Source organism: Cibotium barometz, chromosome 7 (assembly GCF_041138505.1).
Source record: "Cibotium barometz isolate CiBa-2024 chromosome 7, ASM4113850v1, whole genome shotgun sequence".
In the NCBI taxonomy this organism is placed as follows: Eukaryota; Viridiplantae; Streptophyta; class Polypodiopsida; order Cyatheales; family Cibotiaceae; genus Cibotium; species Cibotium barometz.
Window position 1 is genome coordinate 55,086,315 of NC_141052.1, and position 13,724 is coordinate 55,100,038.

The following is a 13,724-nucleotide window of genomic DNA, read 5'->3' on the forward strand; positions in this document are numbered from 1 at the left end:
TCCACTTGACCATCTTGTTCCGGACGCTCTTTCTGTATTTTGCTGATCCTTTCTTAGAAATCTTCTTTAGCTTTGTCCATCTGCAGCATTTCTTCCATGGCATTCTTTGTGTATTGTGCTTCACACACTTTGAGGCTAGCTTTGTGCAGTACATTGCTAATTTTCATGATTAAACAAGCAGCTATTTCTATTTATCTAAAGGGCCCACGAGTATTCAGTACGTATAACATTCCACAGTTCTGCAGAGCGTTTGATCTGGTGTCCTTACAGAATTTCCTGCCAATTCATTGATTCAGAAACTTGATAGCTTCTGTATTATGATTACATCATACGAACAGATGGGCAATCGTCGTCAGTTGTTTTTTACATCTTGGGCATAGACCATTCCCATATCTTATACGTTGTGCTCTTATAGCAATTTAATAGCTATAGATAATAACTGTGTAATAGCTACCTTATAGTTGTTTATTAGCTATTTGATATCTAATAAACAACATTATAATAGCAATTTAATAGCTATAGATAATAATTGTGTAATAGCTACCTTATAGTTGTTTATTAGCTATTTGATAGCTACCTAATAGTAGTTGCTGATAGCTACTACCTAATAGAATTATATCTAATAGCTATCTATCTTATATTTGACTACTAGTTGGTCATTGCTAATAGCTGTCTATCTTATATTTGACTACTAGTTGGTCATTGCTAATAGCTGTAGATAGCTATTAGCTACCTAAAATCTATTAGAGATAGCCTCCTAATAGCTTACTGATAGTTGTCTAATGATTGTCTAGCCACCTAATAGTTGTCTGCTAGCTTATTGATACTATTAGACAAGATTCTAGTAGCAATTTAATAGCTCTCTAATAACTTTGTAATAACTATCTTAAAGCTTTCAATAGATGTGTATAGGTGGCTTAATAGCTATTAATATGTTTATAGGTGGATTACATGCTTTCAATGATCTGGATTACAGACTGAGCTCTTCCAACGTTTCAAGGATGCTTTTCCCAATGTCACAATCGAGCTTCATGCTTTTGAGTAAGTGAAGCCATACTTTGTCTCAAAACTCAAAGACAAGTTATCATGTTGTTGTATATACCATATGTGCAAATTTCATTTTTGAAGGATGATGTCAATCACGCTTTGTGCATGATCAGCCATAGCAGATAGGATTTGGCGGGATGATTGGCGACCAGATTTTTGAAAATTTAAATCCCCACTGCTTTCTATCCCATGACAGATTCCATCTGGTATTTAGTTTGCAGTGTAGCTCTAGAGGGGCCTTGATGTGGCAGGGGAGGGATTGGCAGAAAATTGCGTTTAGATATCCGTGACTCGGAATGCTTTATGCGTTAGAGGTCCCTTTAGCTGAATCCAAGCCACTCTATCACAGCAGTTGTATTCTATCCAGGATGAGTTGGAGGTCATCCACAGACAATCTGTACATTGTTCTGAGCTCTTGCTCAGACCTCCATCTGTGATTAGTCCTGCACCATAAATCCTCCCATGTTTTGATACCCTTTTTACGCAGTTTATGCGCATGTTTATAGAGATCTGCAGAGATATTATTCTCCATTGTTGTGGAGAACCATATGAATCCAAATGCAGAATATGTACATAATGTGTGCATACTTCCTTATTTTGCAATGCTTCTTTATTTCAGGCTTACATCTGTTCCAGACATTCCATATAGCTTGACTAGGGGGCTGCCCTGAGGTTTAATTTTCGTCCAGCTGAAGAAGATCGTCAACTCTGGGATCTTTTTCCATTGGTGGAAGTTTGCAAATTTGAAACTTCCCAAGATTCGGTTGAGGAGGATTGCCCAGTCTTCTTGTGGAGCCATGAAGCTTTTGGCGATCTACAAAATCGAGTATGTTTGGTATTCCCAAGCCACTGTGCTTCTTAGGTCTTGCACAAACATTCCATGCCACTTTGGGAATTTTTGATTCATCTGCATTTCTCGACCATAGAAATTCCTGCATATTTTCTCTAGTTGTTTGAGGTCAGAATTGGAGAGGCGCCATCATGACACAAAGTAGATGGCAGTGGGGAAGAGGATGTGTTTGAGCACCACAATTCTTCCAGCAAAACTGTGTTGCATACCAGACGAACGTCTAAATTTGCTCTGCACTTTATCAAGAATTTTGATGCATAGAAACCCCAAATCCCATCAGGATCCCGAGAAGTCTAAAAATTTACCCTTCTTTTATGATCTTGCATCCTTGGTCTAGTAGCCACTGTAGGCAGCTCAGACATCATTATTCTGATTCTAGCTTTAGAGTGGTTAATGATAGATCCTGATGCTACACAAAGCAAATCGAGGCATTTCCAAAAAGTACGAATTGAAGTAAGGTTGTTGTGTATAAGACCATTAGTGTCATCTGCAAATTGTTGAAGACAAGTTTGACCTTTATTGTTCGGTAAGTGAATGCCCTGCATGTGCCCCTTTTCCATAGCATTCTGAACTAGCCATCCAAGTGCATCAGCAGCAATAGCAAATAGCAGGGGAGCAAGTGGGCAACTATGTCTAATAGATGTGCTCAACGCAAAGGATTCAATTAGATTGTCATTTATTGTAACCCTGGCCATGGCGTTCCAAACAACACTTGCACCATTTTTATGAAGTTGGGACCCAACCCCATATCCTTGAGGGATTGTATGACAAAATCCCACTCTAATCTGTCATATGCTTTGTCAAAGTTAATTTTAAAGAAAATAAAATCCTGCTTGCTCTATTGGGCATGTTCCATACCCTCTCATAGGGCTATAATAGCATTAAGAATATATCTCCCTTCAATGAAACCTTTCTGCTCAGGTCTTATCCAGTCCTTTAGGTGACCGGAAAGTCGTCTAGCTAAAGTTTTTGCATATATTTTATATGTTGTGGAGAGCATTGTTATTGGTCTCCAATTAGAGATTTCCTCTTTGGGGCCTCTCTTGTGGATAAATTTGATAACCCCTTCATTTATAGAAAAGGGGAGGGCACCATACCTAACTGACTCATTCCAGAAACCGAGTAAAGGATTGAGCAGGAAATCCTTATAGGTTTTAAAAAACTCTGCCGAAAGGCCATCCAGACCAGGGCTCTTACCATTTTTCATGGCCATAATTGCTTCCTCTAACTCACCATGAGTAATATATGTTTCTAAAGTTCCTGCAATATTCTGAGAAACCGTTTTTTTTTTCTGATGGCTTGCATCACGGATCTTCTTTCTCCTATGGAGATTGTTTTGGCATTAAAAATAGAGGAGAAGTGATCCTTTATAATGTCGAGATTCTCAAGCACTGTTTCTGCACAAATTCCATTTTTGTTGTGGTCACACGCTGCCTTCTTTTTGCCTTTGAGGGTCTGTCTATCTTACCTGCCCACCACTCTCTAAAGAAAAGTTTGATGTGCTGGCACTGAATTTCATCTTCTTTCTTTAGCTCCTCTCTTACTTTGCCCAAATTTTCTTGAAGGTGTACCTGACCCTGATTGACTTTTTGTTTGAGAGGGGACTGAAGCTCTATGTATTTCTTAGCCCTTCTCTGAATGTGAATCTTTTGGACTTCCTTTTTAATGCCTAGAAGCATTTTTGAGTCTGTCATTGCATGAGCCCAGGCCTTGGTGGGGGATCTCAACGTTTTAAAGTGAGTTGTCCATATGGCATATTGATTCAAGATTATTGCATACAGTCAGGAGTTGGAACAATTTGGGATCCGTAAAAGCAACCTGCTCTAGCTTTTTGGGTCCCTTGAGAGAAAGAGCACAGTATTGGATAATGATCCGATAGTTTTGTATTCAGCTGGACTTTCACTTTGGTATTTAAGTACATATTACTAATAGCTGACGAGGAGTAGAGAGGGGATTCAGCCATATTGAAAATCTCCTATGAGGATAAGCAGCTCCACAAAATGCATCATAGATTCCCAGAGTTTTGCTTTGGAGATAGCCAACCCTGTTGCCTAGACAGAGACAAGAATGAACTTTAGATCATTATGTTCCAAATGTATTGCAACCCTTCGATTTTGAGGATCAATTTCCTATTGTTCATAAAAAGGCATCCAAGAGTTATGGATATCTACAGATGTGCACCTCCACCTCCCTGCTCGTGGTTAGAGCTAAACCACACATGTTTAGAAATCAGTTCCAAATTTTTCTTGAGTTGACCATCAGCTTTTACTTCTTGAAGGCAGATTATGTCAGCTTGGATGTGTTTGCTTGATACATCCAATTTTTAATTATTCTGGCTCGATTACCATCTCTTAAGCCCTTAGTGATCTTTTGATTTTTAGGTGGGGACATGGCCAATTCTTGTGTTCTTTTTTATGTGGGAAGCGGGGAAGCCATCCCTCCAACCTGAGATTGTCTTCTCTTTAGGGCTAGCGAGTCAACTTTGTTTTGGCCAGCATTTCTAATATTTTGCTTGACCACAACCAGTGATGGTAAATTTTTTGTTTCCCCCACTGGTAAAGATTCTTCTTCAGCTTGAGAGGGCCCAAGGTCAAGGTTAATGATTAATCCGAGACGCATCTTGGAAGTCCATTTCCTCAACCTCTTTTTCCAAATCACTATCCTGGATCTGAGTGTTGGGGACCTCTTTTTCCAAATCACTATCCTAGATCTGAGTGTTGGGGACCTCTTCATCCTCCTCCTCACTTCAGGAATCTTTGATAATCTGTGTGGGGTCTAAAATATCTACCAGTAGAGGGGAGAACCTATTGAAATTCTTCCTTCATGGCTGGTTTCTGAGGGAATGCCTTGCCCTCTACCTCTCCTCCCCATGGTCTAAAAGCCTTGGCTATCTTCTTTGAATTCCGCCTGGTGGACAGGGGATTGTGGCAGTGGCGGGAAAATAACTGGACAGTTTTTAATGAAATGATCCTTCAAACCACAGTGAAAACAGGTATTAGGGACATTCTTGAAGAAAAGAGGTTGATCTAGGGCGACACCTATACCTAGATCAATGACAATAGAGTTAGGAAGTTCCTTGCTCAAGTCTATTTCTACCAAAGCTTTTGCGGGTGACATCAGGGATTTAGCTCTGACCCCAAAAAGCCTACCGAGACTAGTTCAAGAAAAAGTTTGATTAAGGGGTGTAGAGGCATCAGCAGGTTTTAGGACTGACAAGAGACCACGGAAAAAGGGACCGGGAGAGAATTCATAAGGACCCATTGGCCGGCACCTAGAGCGTTGAGCGCCATGCCGGCACCTAGAGCGTTGAGCGCCATCCCTTCCTCTCTAAACAAGAAGCAAAAGTAATTATTGGTCGACTACGAGGCCTCGAGCGGATCTTATCCAGGTCTTTTAACATCTCTACTGGAGGTCGTGGACCATAGCACAGACTTATTAGTGCTCTGGTCTGGTAAGTTCGCTGCTACTCCTGAACCAGATTAGCAGGGAGAGTGACAGGAGAGAGCTTACCGTTTCTGTGTGCTAAATCTTCTCTTCTATCATTTCCAACGTCTCTCCCCTACCATACGTGGTTTTAGGGCACAACCAGTCTGTAGCACCCTTTGCACCTCAACAAAGCCATGGAGAATCAAGATGGCCTAGCCCAGAGCCCCAAAAGGACTATGGAGGACGCCAAATGCCGCTTCTTCTATCGAAGAGAGAGACAAATGATGCAGATGAAGGGAGCAGAGCCCTTTTGAGGAAGCGCGGCAGAGCCCGAATCGACCTGGACCCCAACATCACCAGAACGCAGAACGGAGAGAGACTATTGTCATGCAACAAAGCAGGCGACAAGTGTGAGGCTTCGAATGAGGGGTTTCAAAAGGAGGAGGAGCTTGCATGTCCACCGCGTGACTAATATGCGGGAAAAGGAATCCCGCTGTCTGGTGTTGCACCCTATGATGGGTGGTGAGGAGTGGGACAGGATATTCCACATGGGGCTCTTCAAGATGAAGATCCGGCTCCTGAGGATTGAACTAAACGATACTAATGGGACTGCCATGCTGCTCCTTGTTTTTGGCGCTTGCACCTATGGGTGCGCTTCTCAAGGAAGTTGGTTTTGTCCCTACACTTGGTTTCAGCGTCCCAGATAGGCCCGACTGAAGTCCCTCACTCAGACCGCCGTGCTGCTCCTTGTTTTTGGCGCTTGCACATGTGGGTGCGGTTCTCCAGGGAGTTGGTTTCATCCCTGCACTTAGTTTCCACGTGGCTTCGCCCCTCCTCTTCAAGGCTTTGTTTTGATGGGTATCAAAGTAAAGAATTTCTGAGATCACAAAGCTGACTCAGAAGCATAGTCAATTCTAGGCATCTTTCCAAGATGCTGAAAAAAGGGCCACAAACTCACAAACTGTTGTGCTAGGGTAGCCCAATTTGTGTTTGTGTCTTCTGTGGTTGTCTTTAGAACCTTGCCAAACAGTGCCTTACTATTGTGGTTGTCTTGAGCACCTTGCCAAGAATTGCATGTGAAGCCTGAACACTTGTGAGACTAAAGAGAAAAAAACATGACAATACTCGTGAGAATGTAGCCAAGAAGGATACTAACGAGAAACGACACGACTTCTGTAGCCAAGAAGGATACTAACGAGAAACGACACGACTTCTGTAGCCAAGAAGGATACTAAAGAGAAAAAAACACAACAATACTTGTGAGAATGTAGCCAAGAAGGATACTAAAGAGAAAAAAACATGACAATACTTGTGAGAATGTAGCCAAGAAGGATACTAAAGAGAAAAAAACATGACAATACTTGTAAGAATGTAGCTAAGAAAAATACTAAAGCGATAACCATCATAACTTCTACAATTAGCTGAACTCTTTTGCAATGTCCAGGCAAATATGCAATCACAACCGTCCACGGAAGTAAAGGGTTTGGCCCACTTCAATATGCAAAAATTATTGATAAAGACCAAATACATAAACTATGTCCATCTGTGGTTTGGTGGTTTGTGAAGCCAAGCCAAGTGCAGAAGCTTTGTTGTCAACACATACTACTACTAAAACACTTTGAAATTCTTCACCCCAATCATAAATTCCACTCTCCACAATCAAGAATGGTCTACTATTTTTGCATACAATTAAAACAAGAGAATTAAACTTGCATAGACAAAAATCAGTTTTGAGAGGACAGTGGTGAAAGCGAAGCAAACAAGAAGTACAATGAGAGAGAATCATTAACACTTCCCAAAGCTGTGTGAATATGTACATGGAAAACTTCACATGGGGCTTGCTCAAAATGCATGCCACAGAAAACATCTGGAAACAATATGTCTGCCATGCTGATTCTGTGTCCAAGGCAAGGTTTCCATGCCCATGGTTATTGAGGAGAATATGAATAAACAAATCGTTGAAGGGATTAAGGCTATGAAAGTGAATAGATGAAGGCAAAAAGAAAAAAAACTGCTGAAGAGATAACATACAAGATACAGCCTTTTCTCATATGGTGAGGTTATTGAGAATGGAATTCCACCCAAGTAGCCATGGCCTCTTGCTGCTAGGAGGAGCAAAAGCAAGCTCGAACATTTCTTTGGAAGCAGCTCTGCCAGGCTCCCAGAAGCCCACAACCCTAGCAACCAGATCGGCACTGTCTTGGATGTGAGATAAGTCTTGTGTGTCCGTCCACACTTTGTAAGCCACCTGCATTTTCCTTTGCTTAGAGTCCAACGCAACACCCCACTTCAGGTAAATCTCCTCCCTCTCCTCTACTGTCAACCGTGCCCTCATCCTCTTTGCCAACTGCTCCCTCTCCCTCCTCAAAGCTTGGCAACTACACCAGCCATCATTAGAATGCATCACACAACCCATCGATCAGAAATGTGACTGTTATTGCTGAATGAACATACGATTTCTGAAAAACTGTGTTGTTAACAATTTCTTAGCACTACAGTATTGCATCAACATACCAAGGGACCAATTCAGCAGAATAATATAGAGACAATGAAGACAATGATTCTCAACATTCATTTGACAATCCATAAAGTTTGGCCAAGCGAAGTTGCTTACCTAGCTGCAAGACTTGCTGACTCGTCTTCCTCGCATCCACCATCCAGGTTTAGAATGCATGTCTGAGTAAAATGCTCCTGTAGCCATGTCAGCCTTCGAAGCTCTACTTCCATATAGACCTCATCAGCAGGATCTCCTTTGAAGAGTAAATAGAATTGAGACCGATGGATTATGGAAACTTGGCAGATATCCCATAGCTTCACGATGTGCATCCTCTGCTTTTGAAACAGAGATTTCCAACCTTCTAGGGAGTGTGTAATAGGGGGTGTTCCTTTGTCCATGCAAACAAGGTCAGCATCATCATCTTCAACAGTACCTCCACTTGCCTCCAGCTCCAACACCTTGAAACAAAAAAAAAGTGCTCAGCACACTATCAGAGTGTTTGACATCAGCTAACCACCACCATAAAACCAATCAACGCTTGAAAGCTAATGACTGCATGATCCTAAGCTGGCCATGGATGAACATCTCACCTGGCAGACCAAGAGCTGTTTCTGATACTGAAGCTTGGCTACCCTTTCCTTGAGTTCTGTGACATAAGCTCTTATGCTTCTAATGTTCTCTTCAGCTGCTGTCTTGAACATGCTCTGCATTTTTTTAATGTCCAGTGAATTGCTTTTCTGATGCCTAGGTGTGCTCTCCTTGGAAGACATACCTGCTTCTGCATCTTGTTTCTTCCTTAGCGGTGTTTGTTTCTGGTTTCCTGGGGCCATCGAGGATTTACTATTATCTCTAGCAGTTGGTGGGTTGTTTTCATTGTTTTCAAATGCCAGGATTCGTCTAGCACGGGGAGAGCATATGGAATCCACTGCTACGGTTCGTTTATGGTTGCTGCCTCCAGTCGATTGGGGAGTGGTGGGCTTTTTCCGGCAAGGAGTCCTTACTCTTGCTGGTGATGCTTCCTCTGCTGGACTTCTGGAGTTAAGAACCAGATTATCTATGGACATCTGCACACTTTCAAGCTGCTCTTCCAAGGTCGCAATTGTGGTATCAGCAACATTTTGATCTGCATCTCCAATGACTTGAAGTCGGTTGATTTCCTCTCTGAGAGAAGTACTTATGCTCCCTGCTACAAAGTTGCTGGCTGGAAAGCTCCCATCTTCGCCTACTTTGGTTGCTTTCAGAGAATGCAGGTTGCGAATTTCTGCCTGAAGTTTAGCAATGGTTGCTGCAGCATCTTGGTTCATGCCAGCTTGAGCTAGACGTAAACACTCCACCTCCTTCTGTAGAGCTTCCAAGGCCCGACTGGCATCTTCACCAAGCTCATCCTGCAGATGCTCCAGCTTCCTTATTTCCTGGACAAGCATCAAAGAAGCAGTGGTAGATTGCCGCATCATAGATGGACTCCGCTTCGGAGTATATTGACCTCCTTCGTCCTTAGGTACCGCTTCTTTGTTTGGACTCTGCAGCTGACTGATACTTTTGGTGCAGCTCTCAGGTACGACAGGTGATAATGAATGTGAGCATGGGCATGGCAATGGGCTCCCTTGCTCCTACATTGCACATTAGCATAGAATCAGCTATATTCAAAAGGTTACAGCAAGAATCTATGGCTGGGCAGAGTGCACAATTGGGAGTACCAGAATCTTTGATGCTTCCTCTTCCGCAATTTTCTTCAGAAGTTCATCTAATCGCACTTGTGCTCGATCTCGTTGCAAGTGTAATTCTCTCATCTCAGCACGCAACTGCACTAGCAAAAAAAGTATGTTTCACAAAGGGTTATTGTTACCACTGAGTCCACTACCTGCATGGCATCCTGGACATCACTTACATCCACTAACCTGCTGAATTTCTGCATTCTTTTCATTCAACAATGCTTCAGTATCTGGTGAACATGCAACTACAGCCTCAGGAATCCGCAATTCTGCTTCTAAACGAGCCACCTCCTTTTGGAGTTGTTTCACCAGAGCTTTGTCTGAAGTCACCTGCTCCACATAAGGAAAAATTGATCAACTACAAAGGAACTTCAAGTAGAGAATTCTCACAAAGCAAGGAAGGAGTTGCATGAAAAGGACGAGCTTAAAAAATGTCAGGCCGAAAAACACTCTAAAAATCACGTATGCACGTATGTTTTGTTATCTAGGTTGAGTAAAAACCTTAATTAATTGCCTTGCATTTTCTCCTGCAAACAAGTCTTGCTCTACAATTGGGAATCACACTTTTGGAGCTTTCGTATTACTGGAAAGTTGGGAATTTTTCTTCAATTTTGAACTTTTTGTTGAGAAATTGGAAATCGGGCTTTTTATAAACTTTTGCAGTTCAGAAATTGGGCTTTCAGGGGAGCTCCCCAGTTCAAATCCTGGCAGGTCCCATTGGTATTGTGGCCTTTTTGCAACCCCAAAGTTGTAATACCTTCTGGTTGGAAGACCACACTGCCTCTGAGCAGGTACGAAACCTTGCAACTAGAGAAGAATCCACTCACTGAAAAAATAAACTGGGGCTTCTCCTTTTAATGCTTATGTGTGGCATCCTTACAAAAATAGGAGAGGAGGGGCTTTACATGCAACTTAAATCTTAGCTATATGATACCCTAAGTATGATTGGCTAAATTTGGGATATCATACATCTACATACTTATCATATTCTATTTACAGCAGTGATGAGGAGAAGACTCCATTTGGACTTTACCATGTTAACCTGGGCGGTATTGGTGACCTCCTTGGCTTGAGTAGCAAAAAACAAAGTATTTCTCGATTGTTCAACATGAATCTGTGCTGGGCTCATAGTGCAAATGATTGCAGTACGTGCATTTCCTCCAAGAGAGTTTTGCAAGATGCGAGTAAGCTTTGAATCTCTGTATGGGAGGTGCCCACACTTTGCTCTACCCTGGCCACTGCATCAAGAAATAATGATGTGTATATTGAGCTTCCCATTCAGAGAAACACACCAATCCCTCAAAGCTCTTAGTAAGTTAAGAACATAACCTAAGTTTTCGAATGATAGTGGTAAGTGTGAGCAAGCTTCTATTAATATGACAGCCTTCCTTTAGCCTGGTTCCTTCTGAATGTGTTTGTGATGCACGCTCACTTCCTGCTAAATCCACAAAGTTCTGTGTAAAACCACAATGTGTGTTAAGATTGACCTGTAGAAGCCAGCCAGGCATGATATATCTAGTCTTCAGACTTTGACAAATGCACCAAGAGTCTCTGAGGGACTTACTAAGCTCGCAACAAGGGAGTTTACCAAACCTCCTTCTGTCAAACCTTGAGGAAAGCTCTCCACTGTCTGCAAATCAAGCACTGGGCGGTGTCAGGTTCTAGCAGAAATTTAGATGTGCTGTAACTCTGGAGATTTTAACTCTTGATAGAAAGCGTAATAGAGTTTAGGTTAAGGCATAGAAACTCACCAATCTTATGATCTGATGTGACCTTGAGCTTGTATCATTTAGCATGGTTTCTCCGACCTGTCTTTGAGCTGCAAAGGGCACATAGAAATGACAAGAGAAAGTATATCCACATTTAGCTCATATTCTGATGAGTCAGATTGACAGAAAACAAGAACGTCTTGAGTAAGCCTATATAACCTTCGACAACTGACAGGATTTGTTTCAAGTGGTTGCTGTCTTTCACGATATCTTCAACCAGTCTTTCCACAACTGTTCCTTTCTGTATTAGAATGGCATGGCTTCACTACATTGAAAAAAAACCTTGAAATTTTGCATCAGCTTGTGAACAACTAGACTTAAAAGAGAGGTATTTACAGTATACCTCGGGGTCATCCATAAGTCTAAGAGGACCACTGTCTGTGTTCAGCAAGTCTCTAACCACTTCATTATAAATCTCAAGGGCCGAGACCTTCAAGACAAAGTTCCTATCCCTATGCTGGACCGGAATCACAACAAACCTTTTCTTTCATCAGTCACACAAACAGGATACATTGGCAAACAAGTCTTGACAGACGAATTCATAAGCAAGCTAGCTCTGTTGGAAAAGGCATCTTGTTTGCCTGCTCAATGAAGGCGAAGATGTCTTGGATTGCATTTTCTGTAATGCCTCTAATTGTAAAGGTCTTGCCGCTGCTAGTTTGTCCATATGCAAAGATTGTAGCTGCAGTCAGATATCAAATTTCAGGCCAAAAATGCACCAGCTAGGATGATTTGCTTTGTTTGTGAGGAGACATATGCATTAGATGAATTCACAAAGAATGTGGGCTCGTTTTGTCTCCATTACCATTTAGTCCTGTGAGAGCGGAGAGGGCAACATCCCTGGCTCCTTCCTCGTACACATGCTGTGTTACAGATTCTGGACCAAAAACACGATCTGCAGAGCAAATTGAGCACAAATAAGGTCCCCTCATGTCTCAGAAGATTAAGCAGAGACCAAAAACCCTAGAATATGCATGTTGTAGAACGAAAGCAACAGAATTGGAAGGTGTTGAGTACAAATAGGCTAATTGAGGGCAATTTTCTCAGGTGTAAAGGAACTGAAAGTGAAGGTTGTCAGACAAGGAGACAAACCCTCGTTGATGCATGTATGGTGCAGGTAAGAGTACATGAGAAGGCATCCATCCAAAAAAAAAATGTAAGAGTAGGTGGCGTTATAGATGCAGAAAAGCTTATGTACCGCCCAATTAACTGCAAAGAAACCCTAGAAAATACACAGAAACCGGAGAAACCGATTCAAAAGACCTTAACTCCACAGAAGCCATAAAAACTGTAGAGAAAAACCCTGGCTTAAAAACTGCATAGAAAGCATGGAAATGCTTAGTTAGGCACCGCATAGAAAACCTGGACATCCTTAGACACGGCGTAGATAACCCTAGTAACTGCACAGAAACCTGCCTACCGAACGTGTAAGATTTGGGGTGCGGAGAGCGATCCGGCTGTGGCAGCTTGAAGACGATGGTTTTGGAGTCGATACAGTCCCAGGCGGAGGAATCGTGCTGCGAAGTCTCGCGGGAGCTGAGAGGCCTAACGCGGACGGTGACCAAAATCTTCTCGCGGCGTCGCAGAGCTGGAGGAGCCTGGAGTCCGGCGTCTGAGCTCGCCGTTGCCGTGGAAGTGTGCATGTTGTCCTCCCCGCGAAATAAAACCTCCAATGCCTTGTTGGCTATGGCGGAACCTCTAGAAACTGTACAGAAACCCTAGACACTTTAAGGACTTCTTGGCTATGGCGGATCTGCACAGAAAATGTTGGTTGCGCGGAGCTTCGAGATCTGCACGTAAAAAGCTCGGCCTGGCTATGGCGGAAAATCACGTCATGAGGGGAATTGAACTGATTGTTTTTTGGGGGTTTCTTTTTCAAACGTTTGATCAACGGCTACCTCGCCGAGTCAAAATGCGGCACCCTCAACGCTTCAGTGTTCACATGAGACGGCCTTAACAGCATTTGGTCCTTGCCCACCCTAATAAAGAGGTGTGTCCCGCAAAAGACTCTGTTTTTGTTTTCCGAGCCAAGGTCAGAAACGAGCAAGCTCGTTTTTGCCTTGGTGGATTTATCCTCCGGCTTCACATTGGTGGTGCTAAGGCTGCAGGCTTGAGACTGAACGGGAGAAGGATTTTGAGTTGCCACGTGTCCATATTTTTAGGGGTCTCCTAATTCTCTTCTTAAGAATTCGAATTTTAAATTTCAATCAAAGTTAGGTGAGAGTCTAGCAGTCTGAAACATTAAAGAGAGACAAATGGCCCCCTCCATGTGACTAATTTTTTTGGCCCAAACCTCTTTACACGTGCCACTTACAACTTGCAGGAAGGTCACGGTATGAAATGAAAGGAAATGAAAGCAATGAACAAGTACTTACATGTAGACCAAGATACCTTGATTTGATTGATGTGACACACAAGAAAGT

The 13,724-nt window shown here is 42.5% G+C and overlaps 1 protein-coding gene across 1 annotated transcript; it reads right to left on the reverse strand.

Annotated features, from left to right (window-relative positions):
• Positions 1-7,096: 7,096 nt before the first annotated feature.
• On the reverse strand, positions 7,097-13,147 carry LOC147637197 (kinesin-like protein KIN-7A). The gene is made up of 14 exons (XM_086800816.1): positions 12,722-13,147; positions 12,107-12,196; positions 11,883-11,983; positions 11,645-11,758; positions 11,461-11,542; positions 11,284-11,351; positions 11,097-11,162; positions 10,862-10,986; positions 10,566-10,770; positions 9,719-9,862; positions 9,518-9,622; positions 8,411-9,430; positions 7,938-8,278; positions 7,097-7,701 (listed from the first exon to the last, which is right to left on the reverse strand). The coding sequence occupies exons 1-14, from the start codon at positions 12,942-12,944 to the stop codon at positions 7,371-7,373; spliced, it is 3,015 nt and encodes a 1,004-aa protein (XP_086656942.1). The 5' UTR covers positions 12,945-13,147; the 3' UTR covers positions 7,097-7,370.
• Positions 13,148-13,724: the final 577 nt, after the last annotated feature.